At 38.7% G+C, this 18,007-nt stretch overlaps 1 protein-coding gene across 3 annotated transcripts in view; it reads right to left on the bottom strand.

Annotated features, from left to right (window-relative positions):
• Positions 1-17,957, bottom strand: part of fgd4a (FYVE, RhoGEF and PH domain containing 4a) — a 58,498-nt gene extending 40,541 nt beyond the window's left edge. For all 3 annotated transcript variants that reach the window (XR_006011913.1, XR_006011912.1, XM_041997947.1), the window contains exon 1: positions 17,724-17,957. Coding sequence is in view for 1 of the 3 variants with exons in the window: in XM_041997947.1 (XP_041853881.1) it covers positions 17,724-17,826 (103 nt within the window). In the remaining 2 variants the exon portion in view is untranslated. The remainder of the gene's footprint in view (positions 1-17,723) is intronic.
• Between the last annotated feature and the right edge of the window lie 50 nt (positions 17,958-18,007).

The raw sequence follows: 18,007 nt of genomic DNA, 5'->3' as shown, positions 1-18,007 counted from the left end.
CTTCTATTATCCATCTCTTTCTGTGGCCTGGAAGAAAGAAGAGGGGAGGAGAGCAGCATGGCTCCAGACCATTACCCATCACATCTTTATATGTGAAGAACCAGCCAGCCCTCCCACACACACATCATTAATTAAATCCACATCACTTAAAATGCATGCACATGTGCACATTTGCCAGCTTGCACACACTGCATTAGAGCCCTTGCTGTTTCATTGACCCTTCCTTTCACTGATCAGTTTGTCAAGCAGTTTGACAAAGAAAAAAGCAGAAAACACAATATTGCATTAAACGACTTGTGCAGTTAAACAATACTGAACAGCAACAAAACAGGCTACCACTGTAATGAAACATCTAAATTTAAAGTTGCAATGCTGCAACTAGAATGCAAACTGTCAAAACTTTGCTCATCAGATGTCTTGTCAAAAGTCTGCTTGAGGCTTTTACTCACAGACGTCCTCTGTTAGTCCCCCATCTCCTAAATGTGCCTCTTGTGCAGATAACCACCACAGATAACCACCACATCCAACACATCCCCCCTGGTATGATGACTAAGTGGCCGTTCATCTTCCTCACACGAGTTTTGACAGCGTCAGTCAGGTGTCTGCGAACGGCATCCATAATGAGCATGTTTCTCTTTTTTTCTGGAAGCCCCGTCGTGTTCCCCACACCACTTTCGGCCGGTCTACCACAAGTTCACGCTCTATCCAGCCCTTTTCCTGGGCAAGTACAACAATCCCAGCTGGCGTTGCCTCTTTCTGCACTGTTTTGCATTTTAAAATCACATATGGGGACAACTTTCTCCTGTCTGCCAGGCAACATGACAGTGACCCGACTCTTTTTATTTCCAGTTTACTTCACAATAACAGACTTCTGCCCTTTTTTGTGCACGGCCACAGGTGTAGGCATGTCAAAAAACATGGGACTTTGGTCGGCATTGCCGATCTGATCAAGGGGGTATGAGTGTTTTTTCCTCAAGCCAATCACATATCTTTGAAAAGACTGCAGCTTCTCATATTAAAAATAAAATAAGCCTTTACATACATCAAACTAGATTACATAAAAATAAATTAAAAAAAAGTTGCACATATATGTATACACACACAAAGCAGCCCCTCCTCATACTGCACAAACATGACTCCCTAATTTCTGTCTCTAAACTGAATGTAGGTATCAAATACTAAGAGTCATTTTTACATCTGGCTTGATGCTGCTGTGAGGAAACAATATCATGGGGATCCTACCACACTAGGAGCCAGTCTACCCATATTATACAGCAGCTGCTGCCATGACAACCACCCTGATCAGGGCAGACCAGGGCCCACACCACAGCCATACCAGTGTGTGACAACAAGGCAAAACCCCCAGGATCCCCATGAGGAAAACACTGGAGTTAAAACAAAGATTAATAAGAAACAATAAGAACTGCAAAGAATAAATAAATACATTAAAATAATAAATAAAAGTAATACAGTTGAGTAAAATGAAAATAAAATAACGTGAACTAAAATGAAAAATAGACCTTTTTTTTTTTTTATGATCAGTGTAAACATTCACTGAAGTGTCCTATGAGTAATTTCAGAGGTTTAAGTGATTCGTCCTATGTTGTGTTTTAAATCAATATTGTTGATTATTGTTGATTGATGTGCGGCACTTTGAAAACTTTTCTTTGTTTTTAAAATGTGCTTCATAAATAAAGTGGATTGGATTGGAGCTATTGGAAAATTGTTGTTGGCTAGGTAGGCTGTCCCATTTCACCAACGTTAAGCAGGACACTCTGTAGCCGACGTAGTCTTCACACTCTAAAGTGTGCAGACCCTTAATTGGGACACACTGATGGCCTGGTGCTTGTTGCATGTTTGAGACTTTTTTGGCACTTTGATGGTTAAATTTTAATGTGAACAGCGCTGGGACAAAACCAGAGCTCAGGAATAAATCAGAACTGAGAATTAAGATCTGCAGTGTGAACGTAGCAACAGAAGTGAAGAGGTTTTGTGGGAAATTTAAGAAAAAAACCTTCTTAATATTATCAAATTATTTAACTTTATTGTAATATTTAATGTCCTAAGTGTCGTCCCAGATAAGAAAATATGTCTGAATCAATGCTGAAGCACCATTACCATGAATACTGGATCTACACTGATTTCTGACACTGAAAACAAATTTTGTTATGAATTTGTTATGATTAATGTTAAATATTTTAACCAAAACATATTTTTTTTTTCAACGGACATCTTAAAACTGGCTCTGAGCTCCACTTTGGTTGATTTCATATTGAAACATTCCTGAAGCAGTACTGTTTCAGTTATCATCTAATTATAACATTTCATCTTAAATTCAAAATGAAAATACGATTATTTTATAAGTTTAATGGTGTGTGTGTGTGTATATATAAACATTTGTTTTTTGTGTACATGTATTTATTTAGTTGGGTTTTGTTGTATTATTTTAAGTATATACACATTTTATATTTATATCTATGTATATCTATAAAACTTGTCTGTAAATAGGTTTTCATTGAGGTTTTGTTGTGCTTTGACTTTGTTTTAAGCCCATACATCCACCAAAAATAGTTGTGAACCAGTTATTTTTCGTACTCACTTATTTTTGTCTGGTCCTCTTATTAGTGTTTATTCCCAAGAAAAATGCTTACCCAAGATTTGTGTTTCTTTGCAACAACAGGCTCTGAGCTTTCATCTTTCTTTCTCTGCTTTGTTCCTTCAACAATCTGTTCTTCTTGTCCAAGTCACGTTTTAAATTTCTCATGTTCCTTCCTAAAGCCAGGATGCATTGATGAACTTTCCGGTATTCCTCAGTTTGATCTCGTAGCTGCTTTTCTGACTCATGATACACTCATGACTACTGGTTTTTGAGCTCTCTCTGCATTTCTTTCGTCTTAATTTCCTCACTGTGTTTCACGTCCTCTATCTTGTTCTTCTTTAAGTTGACGGAGTCTAATCTTTCTGGTAGAGTTAGAGCTTTCCAAAGAGGAAACCGTTTGGAGGAGGCGTTCATTTTCTTTTATCTGGTAGTCATCCTTACCTTGACACTTTTCAGAATTGTATTGGCCTTATGAAGTTCTTCTTCCAAAACTTTAACTTTCTCTCTCAGGATAGTACATTCCTGCAACAATCCGTTCTTCTTTTCCAAGTTACGTTGTAAATCTTTCACTTCTCTTCTTAAAGAAAGGTTGTCTTGTCAGACTTCCAGGTATTTGGCACGATCATCACTTTAACTTGTAGCTGCTTTTCTAACTTTTTCATTAAAGGCTCATGTTTAAGCTCCTGGTTTTTGAGCTCTCTCTCTCTTTTTTTATTTGTCTTAATTCCCTTGCCCTGTAACGTGTCCTTTATCTTATTCTTTTCTAGGTTGACGGAGTCTAATGTTTTTTGTAGGGTAGAATTAGAGCTTTCCACAGAGGAAACCTTTTGGCGGAGCCATTTTTCTCTTTTCTCTGGTTGTCATCCTTGCCCTTCTTCAGACTTTTTCAGAAATGTATTGCTCACATCAAGTTCTTCTTACAAAAGTTTAACCTTTTCTCTCAGGATGGTACATTCCTGCGACAATATGTTGTTCACTGTCAAATTACATTGTAAATCTTCCACTTTCTTTTTTAAAGAACTGCGTGGAGGTTTAAACAACCAGCTTTCCAGTCTTGTATCTCGTCTTCCAACTTCTGAATTTGTCTTTTTAAGTCTTTTGATTCATCATTTCTACGGTTCTGGTCATCAAGCGCATCCTGCAATTTTATCATTTTAATCTCTATATCCTGTAAATGGTCCCTTATCTGGTTGTAATCTAAGGTCACACTGTCCAGGTCTAGCTTTAGCATGGAGTTGGCACTTTCCACAGTGACAGTCTTCGTGCAGAGACGTTCATTTCAGCTGGCAGACCGGCACAGTTTTTTGTGTACTTACTCTATTAGTCTGAGTTAGTTGAGGCCCTCTTGGAGTTTTGTTGGCCACATCAAGTTCTCTTTTCAGGATTTCATTTTCCTGTCTAAGGCAATCATTTTCTTTCTGCTTCTCATAATTTGTCTTCATGCGTTGAACATATTTTATTTCCTGTTTTAAACTCTGGTTTTCATGTTGAACTGCCATGATGTTGTAATTCTGATATCCGAGATCTCTCAAATCCACTTGTTGATTTTGTATGACCTCTCTTAAATAAATGGTCATATGTTATCTTCATCTCTGCGAGTTTTATTTCTAATTGATTCCTCTCAGTTTCCAGCTTTTTCAATTTCTCCATTATGTTTTCTTGGTTTTCCTCACCATCAGTTCTCTCCATAATGGCTTGATAATCACTTAATTCCTCCTGTACTGGCAGATATTGTGGTTTGATCTTTCCCAGCTCTACAATTTTCTGTTTGTCTTCTCTCAAATGTTCATTTTTAATGATCAGCTCATTAACTTGTTGCTGTAATTTTTTACTCTTAAGTTTTAACTCTCTCTTTAGGCGGATGTTTTTTGATCTGAGAGCTGCTACATCTGTTTCCTTGTTCATGTTTAAAAAGGAAGGCTATCACTGTATTTGCCGATGTATTTATTCTGCAGGCAGATGGGATCATTAGTTTGTGGAGCCTTACTGCAGCCTGGCTCATCCAAAAGATCCGAAACATTTTCTTTGCCCTGCTGACTCATCTAAAATTAATTTCTTCAGATGCTTTAAGATCATTTTGCAAACATCCAATTATCATTTTCCGGCTCTGGTTCTCTTCTTCAAACATTCTGGCCTGGTCTTTATAATTCATTTTCTGTATTAATGACAAATGTTCTTGTTGATTTCTGTCACTCACTCGAGAATGTCATGATGACGCCAAAACTATGTTAGTCTGGATGAACTACAATTCCCATGAGCATCCACTGGTTTGCGTGCTACTGTAGCGAACGTGGGGTTGTTGACGTGCAACCGGCTGCCTGAACAGAGTGCAACGAAAAGAGGGCCAAATTTAAACAAATTAAGTGACTGATAGAAGAAAAATCATAAAAGTTGCAGTGGTTTGACTGTAAAGAACGAGGCCGGTTGCAAGAAATATAGGAGGGAGCGCTCGCAGAGTCCAGAGTTTGTGCACTGTTCAGGTAAACTCTGTATTTCTAATTGACTGGTAAGTTTAGGAACCTAAAAAACACATTCACTGCTAATCAAACAAGTCCATTTATTGCATCACCATGTAGTTGTATAAACGAACACAACCATACTGTGGTTTTAATAGAATTTTACAAAGTATAAGGAAATCCATTTCCGTTACACTCCATATATTTACCTTATGATACTCAATCCAACATATTGATTAAAAAACATCCGCCGGTCAGAGCATGACCTTAACTCCTCCAAATGTATTCTGTTTGTCAACGAGTTCACTGGGGATTTATGAGGGGGACACAAGTCTTGATAAGCTAACATTTACTTTATTAGACAAAGAACAAAAAGCTACAAGGCTGATAAGTTTTTATTACGCTGTTTTGATTGTGATGATAGAGTTTAAAGAAAGACATTATGGTAAGGGTGAAGTGTTGTCACCAGACTCAGGTGAGGAGTACTTCACTGTTTCTAGTGCTTGTTAGCGCTTTGTTGCGATGTAGTTTGATCCAAGTTGTTTGTGGGATCACGTAAGAGGAAAGGAACTGTTTAACTTTTGAAATAACTGCTCACTAGAAAATTACACTGTTCACAGTGTAGTGAACAGTGTAATTAAATATGTAGTAATTGAGGCACTTGGAGCAGGGAGTGGTTACTTAACCTTCGGCAGGTTGATGGCTTCTTGATGGATTTGCTCTTTCTGCTGGTTTAGTTAGCATTGCTAGCTTTGGCTAATGATAAGTGGTCTTTGTCAGGTGACGTAACACTCGGGATAGCTGCAGTGTATTGTGGGTTGATCAGTTTCTCCGATTAAGACGCGATGTGTGGTTTACAGCAGTTTGACCATAATCACAGATAAGCATTTAGAAATATCTGTTTTGGGTGTTCTAATAATCTAAATATGTCATGTAAAGTATTCCAAAACCATTACTGTAACATTTACCATGACATTTATGACAAAATTTCTGTGCACGTGTTTAGTAAGAAGACAGGAGAAGGTCCTTTAAGCTCTGGATTTAATGCATTACAAGAAACCACAAGGACAATTCTGGTGTTATGTCTGACTGAGTTTATTGTAATGAAAGCAACACCATGTGTAAGCACAGGACCCAGCTCGCCTCCAGTCAGCTGCTGACAGATCCAGGTGCCAGCAACACACCCGGGATGTGCTTGAAGACATCATCAAAACATCAAGTGTCATACTGGAGGTTTTCATGCTTATGTGATGCAGATACAGGAGAGTTTTCCCCTCATCTATGCACACAATGTGTGTATTAAGTACACTTGAGTAACAAATCTATGTCTCAGGTACCTCTGTTGCTGTTTGAGCGTGCATCTCCTGTCACACTCAAACTATTTGAGCTTCATGCAGTTACTTTGCTAATGCAGGATGAAAGGTGATCAGTAGGGAGAGGCAGAGCTGTAGATGGAAGGATTACAAAATGCGAGAAGCTTGAAGGAAGAAAATATAAATAGCAACTCAAAAAGAAACAGTCATTACGTGTCCTCCAGAAAATATGTAAAAAATGCTGCGAGACAACTACACTGAGAGCCATCAAATAAAAGAAAGCTCATTATTATTATTTGACATGACTACCAGACTCTCTGGTTCTGCCACAAGCTTTCAGAAGCTCCACCCCTTTTCAGCCAGCACAAACTGACTTTTTGAAGATCTATAAATTTTGAAGTTAGGGTGCTTTTGGGCTGTGAAGGGAAAAAAAGAGAAAGGAAATAACAACGGAAATTAAAAATTCATGCACATGACTGACTCCAACTCAAGACTGAACAGCACTGAATGCACATTTACAAAGAGAAACCTCGTAGTCAGCTTTAAGGTGAGACTTGTGAATCACAAGGCAGCCATTCCCTCAAGTATTACCAACTTTATAATCTATTGGACCCTTTCGGGACCATTTATAAAATGACCATCATGCTGGGTTGGAGAAGCTTTTAAAGTAGGAGACTTTAAAGCAAGCAAAATATTCATTGACTGAGGTAGTAAAGCAAGTGAAAATGAGAGTAATTTTCTTATGAATCCTTATGGAATCACACTTTTATGCAACCTCAGCAGTCATGTCTTTTTAGCCATTCAAAAGAAAGAAGGTTTGTCATATTGTTATTTTTGCACTGGCTTCAGCCTCCAGATACAGACCCTGTTTTTAGAATACAAACTATGCCTTTTGCAGAAAGTAGAGCACGAGTTAAATGGGTGCATCCTCCTGGGAGTATGAAGATGGATCAACATATAAACCCCATTTATTGTTTGTGTTCAGTTTAACATAATGTGGAAATCTGCGACATCCAAAATGGAAAAAGTTCACCTTCTATCTTCATTGGTGAGATGTTTGGACTGATACGGCTAAAGGCTCAAAAGTGGAAATATTAAAATGGTTTTTATTCTTCAATTAAAATAAATATCTACAATAAATAATTGTCACTTTTTAAAGTAACTTGTTACAAAGAAATCTGTTTACCAAAAAGATATATTTATATGACGACAGTAAAAAAATAAGATCAGTAAACATCCCCTGAAAATGATGAATGACCTAAGATGAATGGGCATGGGAGCACTCTTTACCTTGGCATTCATGATGCCTTCGACTCCGCCGCTGGACACACATGAACACAAGACCATGACTACAATGAACCAGGTAAGCAGTGGGGCCATTAATGCATGCCACTATCATTTATTCAGAGAAAAAGATTTTAAAAGTAAATGTCATCCAGATTGTTTGAAACTTTGTCTGCATCAGCTCCTTCACAAGATTCTTAAATGCGTTAAACCTCTGAAATTACAGATATTTTAATATGATTAGTGTCATAATAACAGTTTTGTATTTATATTGTTTTAACGTGTGTTGAGAATCACTGCATTTATACCCACATTACAATTAAAAATCTGTCAGATAAGTTGACTATATGTCTATGATGTATCTTAGGAAATGACAGAATCCAAGTTGTGTATAAATACACTGATAAAGCTCAGTCTCCTCTCCCACATGGAAACAATGAGGGTGGTGAAAGGACCCAAGCCTGCTGCTGTTCCCAGCCTTTTCCTTCCTGCCAATGAGAATGGAGCAGAAAGCTTCACACCGTTTCCTCTAGTCTGCCGTAAAATAAGAGGGACTCAACCCTACCCATCAACAATATGCAGCAGCTTAAGAGAGGTGCACAGCTGAAGGGTTGCAAAGAAACAACACACATACTCATTTCCAGCACGCTATGACATGAACACAGTTGAGTAATGGGCCATCGGGGACGTTGCCAAAAGGCCAAAGTGGTTGGAAGAGGGTCTTAAGAGGGGGAAACGGTTCCCAGGCCTCTGAGAACAAAACAGCCTCTTTTTTCCAGCATGGTGAATTTAAATGCCTTCCCCTCATGCTGCCACACAGCAGCAGTCCAGTTCACATGGAGACCAATACACCAGCTTAGCAAATCAACATCAACAATCAAAATAGACTCAGTACATTAAAACAGTCACTATGGACCTGCTAGACACTTGGTCAACCACTAAACCACTAACCATTAATAAAAGCTCATTAAAAAGCAGGAATTACAGATGTAAGCGGCTGATGGGAGGCATCTTTTCAAGATAATTTGTTCTGTGGAGTAAATGTATTTCCACAAACCACACAGCAACATAATGGATGGTTTATCTGGGAGAGATGGTAACACTAGAAGCTGGATCCTGCTTGCTGGTAGAAAACACAGATTAGCTGAATGCCAGAGAAACAAGGATGATGGAGCAGCAGGGAATAAAAACAGGGACATTTTATGGTGATGAAGGTGATTTTGGTGTGTGTGTGTGTATGTATATATATATATATGTGTGTGTGTGTGTGTAAATATATATATTTTTTTTATTCATACAATTTAAAATCCAAATGAGGAGTTTCCAAATCTTACCAAAACAGCAGAGCAGACACATCTTTGAGTTTTTACCTTTCCGGCTCCAGAACCAGTACTTGCGGCGTCGTTTCATTATCAGTCCAATCAAAATCTCTGTCAACGTTATATTTTCAGCTAGTGTTCCTTCTCATTGTGTTGTCCAGTCTCCAAGGATGACCTACCAGTCAACGTGCATCAAATAGAAGCGCCAATAACCACGAGATAAGTAGTCCATGTGGTGTCCAAATGGAGGGACAAACTCTGGTTTATGTATTACTGAGTAACAAATAAGCTCTGCATCCTCGGTGGAAACGAAGTCCTAAAATACACCTTTGTTTAACATTTTCGCCTTTCCTTCCTCTACTTCAGTGGTGACTTATAAGACCGATGCTGTGCAGTGCTCTACAGCTGGAGTGAAGAAAGACAACCCTGTAGTAAAAGATTAATCATCCAAAGATCAGGAACTTCACATCTTTCTCTCTTCTAGCAGAAGGGATGTCCTAAATTTCGCAAAGGTGAGGGGGGGAAAAAAGTAGGGTTACACAATATGTTCAAATCTTCCACTTTGTAAAATGACTTCCTCAAAGTGTCTTTTGTTTCTTCAGTGTCCACAAAGAAATGGCAGCTCTGAATTCTTCTTTTTTGGTCTTAAACTGAGCACTGAAAAGAAACGGAGTACAGTAGCTCTCTGGGAGAAGGATCTCTGGCTAACAATGCCAGTCAGGAGGAGGAAACAGCCCACATCACAGCCAGGAAGCCCCAGCTGGTGCATGGAAAGAAAAACAGTTTCCTGACTGAGACGTGGTAGAAATCTAGCTTTTTTTAATTTATTGACTACACCTATCAGGACACAGGATAGCAACACAATATATTAAACACATGTTTTGACTGTTCGACAGATTTTAATCAGACTCCTTTAAAGAACAAGGTGACCTAGAATATTGTTAGTTTTATCTCCAGCTAAGTCACGTGTAAACTTAGGAATGACATGTCAGTGAGTGCTTGTCTTAAAATTATATTATGACTCTAAGCAGTACGAAGAAAATCTAAAAAAAATTATAATCTGCTAATGAAAAAAATGCCATCTTGGTTTATTATCTTCAAATAAAAGCAATCCACATTTCTACATAGATTTAATTGATTTGGCAGCAACTGCACAGTGTCATGCCGGGATAAAAGGAACCTTAAAGGAGGGGTCTACATCACACACAGACACCCATCAACCGTGTCCCAGGTGAAAACAGATGGGAAAGACATTTGTGAGAATTTATCTCCACCTGCTGGAGAATCTGCAAGCTGCAGGAACATCATGAACATGACTATGTGCGCTGCTGAGTTTTATTACACAAACACATGAATGATCCATTTCCTGTTATGTGCAGCTCACGCCCACAGTGGTTATCAGCTGAGCGAGGTAATTACCCCGAGGTGATTATAGAAGGAAATGAAGCACTTCTGCATTCCTTAATCCAATAAGGGGTTTTGTCTTAACATAGGGCAATAATAATGCTTTAATAACTAGCCAACAATGTATAAATAAATAAACAGAACGTCATCAGCCGATGAAAAGGAATAAACTGCACATGGACACATACCACCAGGTATGGAAGGAGAACATGGGTACCAATATCTATGGGAAACAATGACGGCAAAAATTGAAAACATCATGTGATTGGGAGCTATTTTAATTTAAGCTTATATGCAGTCAGAAGTCTTCTTGATCTTGTTTTGAGTGGTAAACTTTAAAATGAGCAGAATGTGTGAGTATTAATCGTGTTTTGAGTCTTTTATTTCCTACTTAGTTACTAAATCTTAAAATTGGTTATTTTACATACACATTAAGTTAAATGATCTCACTGTTTGAGATCACAGTGTGTCATTTCAGGACCTCCCTGTACCAGTTCACACACACTGGGAAACATCTTAAAACAAGTGGTGAAGACTCATTCCAAGTCCTTTAAAAACAACCACCACAACAGCCTGTAAATCCTTCTCTTTGGTGTGGTGTCTCACTTTGAGAGAAAACACAAAAAATTCAAGAACTGGCAGCAGCTCAGGTGATAGAGCAGGTTGTCCACTGACTGGAAGGTTGGTTTGATTCCCACGTTATTCTTGCCATTCTGGCCTTTAGCAAAAACACCTAACCCACCTCTCTCACAGTGAGAAAGAAACAACACTGAACAGAAGCACTGGCTGGTTTTGAGGCATTTCCCACTTAATAAAGGACCTGAAAATAGTGTTTAGCTAATTGTTTTAACATGTTTCTCACTTGTCTAAAGTCTTCATATATATATATATATATATATATATATATATATATATATATATATTTAAAATAATTTAAGGGAATCTTACCAGTGTAATTATCTTAATGCATGAACAGATCATTTTACTAGATTATAGTCAGAATCTTCTCAATTTTAGTAGTTTTTTACTCATATTAACACAGCTAATTGTTGCAATGCATTTAAGATATGGGCTGTAAAAACTGTACATATTAGTGCAAATGTTAGGACGATAATAATTAAAGTCAGAAGTCTTTTAAGTTACCAGCTGTTTCTTTAATTGTTATTATGATGTTTATGAATTCTCTATGTGCAGGGTTCATTCAGTGGTGCCCAGACAACCCAAGAAAGGTTAAGATATTTTGGGGGCTGATATGGACAACGAACTTTGGACTAAATAAAAAAACAAAAAAAAACAAAAAAAAAACTGCGGATGCTTTTCTCAGGAGATTGTATAATTACAGGTCAGATTTTTTTTTCCGATGGAGATTGCAAATCATTGCAACCCACCAAAGTGGTGGTCAACCCACAAAGACCCCATGAACAAAGTGTGTTGTAGCTCAATGGTTCCCAAAGAAATCCAGACACATGAAGCAGTTGAAGCTTATTGAAATTTAGTTGCAAGAATAAGTCAGAAATATTGTGTAATTTAATTGCCTTGTTCTTTTCATTATTCATTTAACTACAATAGTATGAGCCTACTGATAAGCTACAAATTCACATAACATAAAACCGTTGTGCTGAAAATGAACATTTCACTAGTTTTATCGCAGTGAGGTGCGGTGAGGTTCATGGCACCAACTCCTTTAGAGTCAGATTTACAATGTAAGACCTCAATATCTATTCAACTGGCAGCATGTCGACCACTGGAAATGTTTCATAGCTCATCAGCATTCCTCTCACTCACACACCCAACACAAACACACAGACAGGAACTAGTGATGTGTGTTATACCCCTCATTTTCTTTTTGATCCGATACCAAGTAAAATACAAGCCAGAATCAGTGATACTGATCTGATACCGATACTTTGTACAGAAACTTAATGTGTTTGGAAAATCCCTTTCAAAGCCGCTACGCTGAGGGGAAAGGAAGTGCTATTTACATTTTTATAGAATACTTTGTGAATATATTGAAATTACCAGTGAACTACATAAAAAATATATAAATGCCACAATAATTATGTTTGTCAGCACCTACATATTAAAATATGTGTTTAACTATCACTCTAAACAAATGACAGGGATTGATGGTATTGTCTATCTATTCTATTAAATATTTTTCATCCATATTTTTTATTTTTAAAAATCCCACAATGGCTGTTTTGCTGAATATTTACTGACATCAGCTTCTGCAGCATCCTCACGGACTGAACCTAGGCCTGTTGAATTAATGTGAGCTGATCTCAAGGACACAAATCCCTCCAAGCTGAGCTCATACTGAGTTTATTGCAGCATTTTCTCATTTCATAACCATATTTAATGCTGTACACAACAAAACAGGATGCAATAGTCTTTAGAACAGGGGTAACTCCTGTTGTTTGAAGATCAGGGCAAGGCCAGTTTATTTGTACAGCCCATTTCATGTACAGACAATTCAAAGTGCTTTACATAAAACATTAAAAGCATTATAGTGTGTGCAGGAAGCAATAACAAGTGCATTAAAACAAACTTTAAAAGAAATTAAATAAAAAGAGAAAGAAAGAAATAGATAAAATGAAAAGTTCCAGTGTGAGGAATGAAGTTGTTTTGATAAAATAAATAAAAACCTGAACCTAGTAGACAGATGAAAATCAGTTTCCCAACATGTAGCATCAGTGGACCACAGCTCCACATTTCCTCCCTCTGAGTAATGATTGGTGCCTGCCTGCAGCATCAAAGGACTCCAAGAGTAAGAGTACTTACAGCACCTGTCCCGCTTATTTCCTCCTCTTCCTCAACATAATTTAATTATATACTGTGTTATGGTCGACTCTCAGATGTTTAAGGGGGATTGTGGTGATAATACAACACCTCTTTGTCTTCCCACACACATCATTCATCGCTGCTGTTCAGAACCACACGTGATGCTACGGTCTGAGTGGGAGATGCACCGCTGCCCCTACGTTGGGCCATTTCACAGATGACTTTGGCAGGCGGAAGAAAAAGTAGTTCCTGCCAACTGGGTATGATTTAGAGCAGATCCTGAAATTATATTTACTTTGCACTATATTCCAGTTTGTGATGGACGGCATTTTTACACCCGATGTTTTATCGATTCATTTACTGATATGTACGTAACATCAGTTCTTATTAAATATTAGCATCGGTAATCACGCCAGAGTAGGGTCGTAGGAAATGTATAATGTAAAAAATAATAATAAAAAAGTAAAATTGATTTCCAAGTTTTATAAATCGATATTGGATTAATTAAATTTGAATCTATTTAGATCCATTCTTGTTTTTTTTTTTTTTAACCCAGCTCTTAGAGGTCTAACTAAAGGCTTCTGTCATATTGGCTTCAAAAATGTAAAATAATCAAAAAGGCTCATCATGAAAAACTAACTAAGAACTAATAACTTAATTCAATATACATTTTTAGGGAATGTGTGGTGATTATCTATTGTATTATTTAATTTTCAAATCAAATCAAACTTTATTTATAGAGCGCTTTTCATACACAAAGAAACACAAAGTGCTTTACATAATAAAAACAAATTCTGCATATTAAAAACATATTTAAAAGCCTTCACACACCAGAGTATATAACAGGAAATTAAAACATACCTCATAATAGTCTCTTTCACACACAATCTCACACATACACACACACACAAACGAAGCGTAACCCCCCACCCGCCCATACCCCACTCTGTACCAACATGAACTCCCATCCCTAGTTACTGTCTCCTAACTGAATGTAAGCCTAAAAGTATCAATAGAATGAAAACATCTGGCTTGACGCTGCCGTGAGCCCACCCATGACCACAGAGGGTACCACCCAGGTCAGAGCAGGCCGGGGTCCACACCACAGGGCTCCAATGCAGGACCCCCAGCCACCCGGAGAAGGGCAGTCACCACGGCAACAACCCCGCAGACAGCAGAGCTGCCGGTGTGGACGATCCCCAGGAGGAAAACACAAGAGTTAAAAAGAAAAACAAGATTATAAACAACAACAGAAACTTAAAATTGATCCTGAAATGCACGGGCAGCCAGTGCAGCCATTTGAAAACTGGTGTGATGTGTTTCCGCCCTCTGGTCCTCGTCAGAACTTTGCTGCTGAGTTCTGGAGTAAATAGACTTTTGGGAAGACATTTCTAATGTCTGGAATAAAATCCAGCTCAGAGTCAAAAAGGACACCCAGATTCCTCACACACTGAGAACATTTAAAGTTTTGTAATTTTGGTAAAATGATTTCTCTCTTGTCTTCATGACTGATAATTAAAACTTCAGTTTTGTTCGGATTAAGCTGTAAGAAGTTCTCTGCCATCCATGACTTAATGTCTAAAATTCCGGTTTAAAAGGACGTTAACTGGCTCCAGGTCATCAAGAGAAATGGCGATGTAAACCTGCGCATCATCAGCATAGCTGTGGAAGTCAATGGCGTGCCTCTTGATGACATCCCCAAGAGGCAACATGGGCCTAGAATTGATCCTTGGGGAACCCCACACAGGATTTTATGGATCTTTGAGGAGCATGTATCCATACTTACATAAAACTGTTGATGTGTGAGATATGAGTAAAGTCATTTAAGAACAGTACCTGAGAGGCCCACCAGACTTCTGAGTCTATCTAATAAAATCTGGTGATCTACTGCATCAAAGGTAGTGCTTAGATCCAGTAGAACCAGAACTAAAAGTTTCCGTGCATCAAAATTAAACCTGAGGTCACTAACAATCTTTAAGGGCCGTCTCAGTATTGTGGTTGGTCCTAAAACCAGACTGATATTTTTCCAAGATATTGTTTCTATCCAATAAACATAGCCGTAGCTATGTTTGTTAAATTGCACCTGAAGCTTTGCCTTGTCATATCCAGAGCTACAACTGATGTGGAGTTTGTAATGATGTGGTACAGCAAAACATTGGCACTTAAAAAGTAATCATCTTTGAGCCATTATGAACTGGACCGCACAAGAGAAGCATTATTGAGGGGAGTTACAGTCTGAAGCGGACAGTGAGAGGGTTCAGCTCGGGATGAATGAGCATCAGTGCACCAAAACAATACCAGCAACAGCAGGCAAGCAGGCCACACTGACTCTGATTCATACAGCCCCACTGCTTCTGTCTGAGCAGACAAAAAACAAACAGCTCCATTGTTGGGGGCTGGTACGGCCGTCTTCACAGAAATGCCGGAACAAATCTAGGAGCTCCAAAGCTACTTGGATTCGACACTAAACACATCTTGGTGTACATGTAAATGACACTGGACGCAAGGACACTGCAATCATGTTTAAAAAAACAACTGATTACACACTGCAAACTTCACTATACACATAAAAAGATAGAAACACACTTCCTTGAAGTGAAAGATAACATCCAAAAGGGAAAAAAGCCAAGTATTGACATGAATATTGCACAGCTCTGATATGTTGGCAGGATTAAACATGCGCTGACACTCAAATTGAACCTCGTATCAAAAGACAGACTTAAAGGTTAAATTCCTAACCATCTTTCTGGAAAGATGGGACACAAATAGCCACAAATCATAAGAAAATATCATCCTTGGCATAAAAAAATGGCCCTAACAACCAATTTCATATAACTCGAGTGAATGTCCTAAAGCTGACCCCAACATTTGGAGGTAGGCCACGTTACAGATCATTTAAAGTAGAAAGTGGTGTATACTGGAAAATAGACAAAGTCAGTGGTCCAAAAAAGGCTTGATCAGCCAGCCATGACAAAAAAATGCTCATTAAGAGCCCCTTTGAACCAAGTTATGTGGTAAAAATATCTTATTAGTGTCTGTTTTAGTTCAATTTTGTACTTTAACTTAATATAGACAGTTTGTGTACGGGCTAGTTTTCAAGTTTATGGGAATAACAGAGACTTTAAACACAACGCAAGTTTTAAAACTGTGCAGAGATAACATAACACACACTTAACCCAACCAGAACTTCAAAGACGCCTCAGTGCTCTGATTTAGGATTGCATTCCTCTTTACCAAACAGCATGAAAATGCAGGCGTGTATGAAATTCGGGACTCACCATGTATTCTGGGAACATTTGCAATGCAAGATTCAGCTTTGTAGTAATAAATACAAATTTTATGAATCTGTTCCAGTGTTGCTAACACAGCATGACAATTAATATTTCTGGCTGTAGAATTTACTTCACATCCTGACTCGCTGATTATCATCTGCAGAGCTATGAGTGGAGAAGACTGCTCCTTAGATCCAATGCAGGTGTTTTAGCCTGATCTGAACAGCAACACTATCGAGGAGATGTCACGAATGGCGGGCGTCGGAGGAGGTGAGGACCCAATTGCAGGCAGGCAGTCAGGCAGGAGGCAGAATCGGTGCAGGGAAAAAGGGTTTATTTTAAGGATCCAAAACAGAAAAACATAAACCAGAGGGAACAGGCATAAATGAATGGTGAGGATCCGACAAGGAACAACAGAAAACCAGGGGTACTTATACACAGAAGGAGTAAGAAGACACAGGTGAAGTGGACAACTAATCAGACCAGGTGAACTAACGAGGCAGGAACAGAAACCACAACACACAAGGGAAAACCATGACAAAACCAGAAATCAAACCAAGACAGAAACCAAGAATCCGAACACAAGACCAAAAAATGACACACATGAGCATATACAGCCCATGACCGTGACAGGAGAGGCCAAAGTTCACATTGAACTGCATGTGCATGCTTAAACAAGTAGTTGCAAGATTAATTGAAGTGGTGCAAGCCCTTCCCGTCTGTGTGTTTCATGCCCAGACAGAGCATGATATGTATTTGGATCCTTGTTTTGTTAAGCTAAAAGTCTGGGCAAAGTCTGCAAGGATCCATCTAAAGATCTGCTGAATCTGAGATCTGCGAGTGAAATACAAAATAAATACAGGGAACAGCGCATTTCATGTTCTTTGTTTGTGCATTCAAGGCAGACAAAGTTCCAAGATTCCTAAGGAAGCTATCCCCCCCCCCCCAAAAAAAGAGATGGTTACACAACAGGTCTGGACTTGATTTTGAAACTCATAACCTACACTGTGTAAGCAAGAGGTACAGTTGTAGGTATTACTCTCAGGTAATTCCATGTTTTCCCAATCAGATTAACGAAAGCACATGATGGCTAACAGGACGTGGAACAGCCACCCAGTCATAAAAAACGTGTCACAGCAGCACATAAAACTGCACATGGAAGATGGAAGTTCACTTCGTGCTTTTCTGAGGACTTAAATATCCAGCAGGTAAATAAATGCGCAAACTCAGTCTTGATTAAACAAAATGGAAAAACAGAAGAGGCTTTGAGAAATAAATGTACTAATCAAACTTACCTGCTGCTTGTCGCTCCGCAGTATCCAGACTTCGCTGTTTCCTACGAATAGCGACTCTGTTGAAGCTGTCCATTGTTCCCCTAGACATCGACCGTTCGAGCATAACCTACTTATAAGACATTCAAAATCGAAAATAGGTGAGAAGTTTCAGAAACGCACTCCCCCTTCCGCAAAGAGCGCGGAGCCCAGTCCCGCTGCGCAGCGCCAACCCATATGCGCCTCTGAACAACCTGTCCGGGGCAAAAACACCAGAGCAGCAAAGACGCAGCAAAGACGCAGCGAGC

This window comes from Melanotaenia boesemani, chromosome 10, assembly GCF_017639745.1.
Source record: "Melanotaenia boesemani isolate fMelBoe1 chromosome 10, fMelBoe1.pri, whole genome shotgun sequence".
NCBI lineage: Eukaryota > Metazoa > Chordata > Actinopteri > Atheriniformes > Melanotaeniidae > Melanotaenia > Melanotaenia boesemani.
The sequence above is the reverse complement of the archived record's forward strand: the minus strand, read 5'-3'. Positions and strand labels throughout refer to the sequence as shown.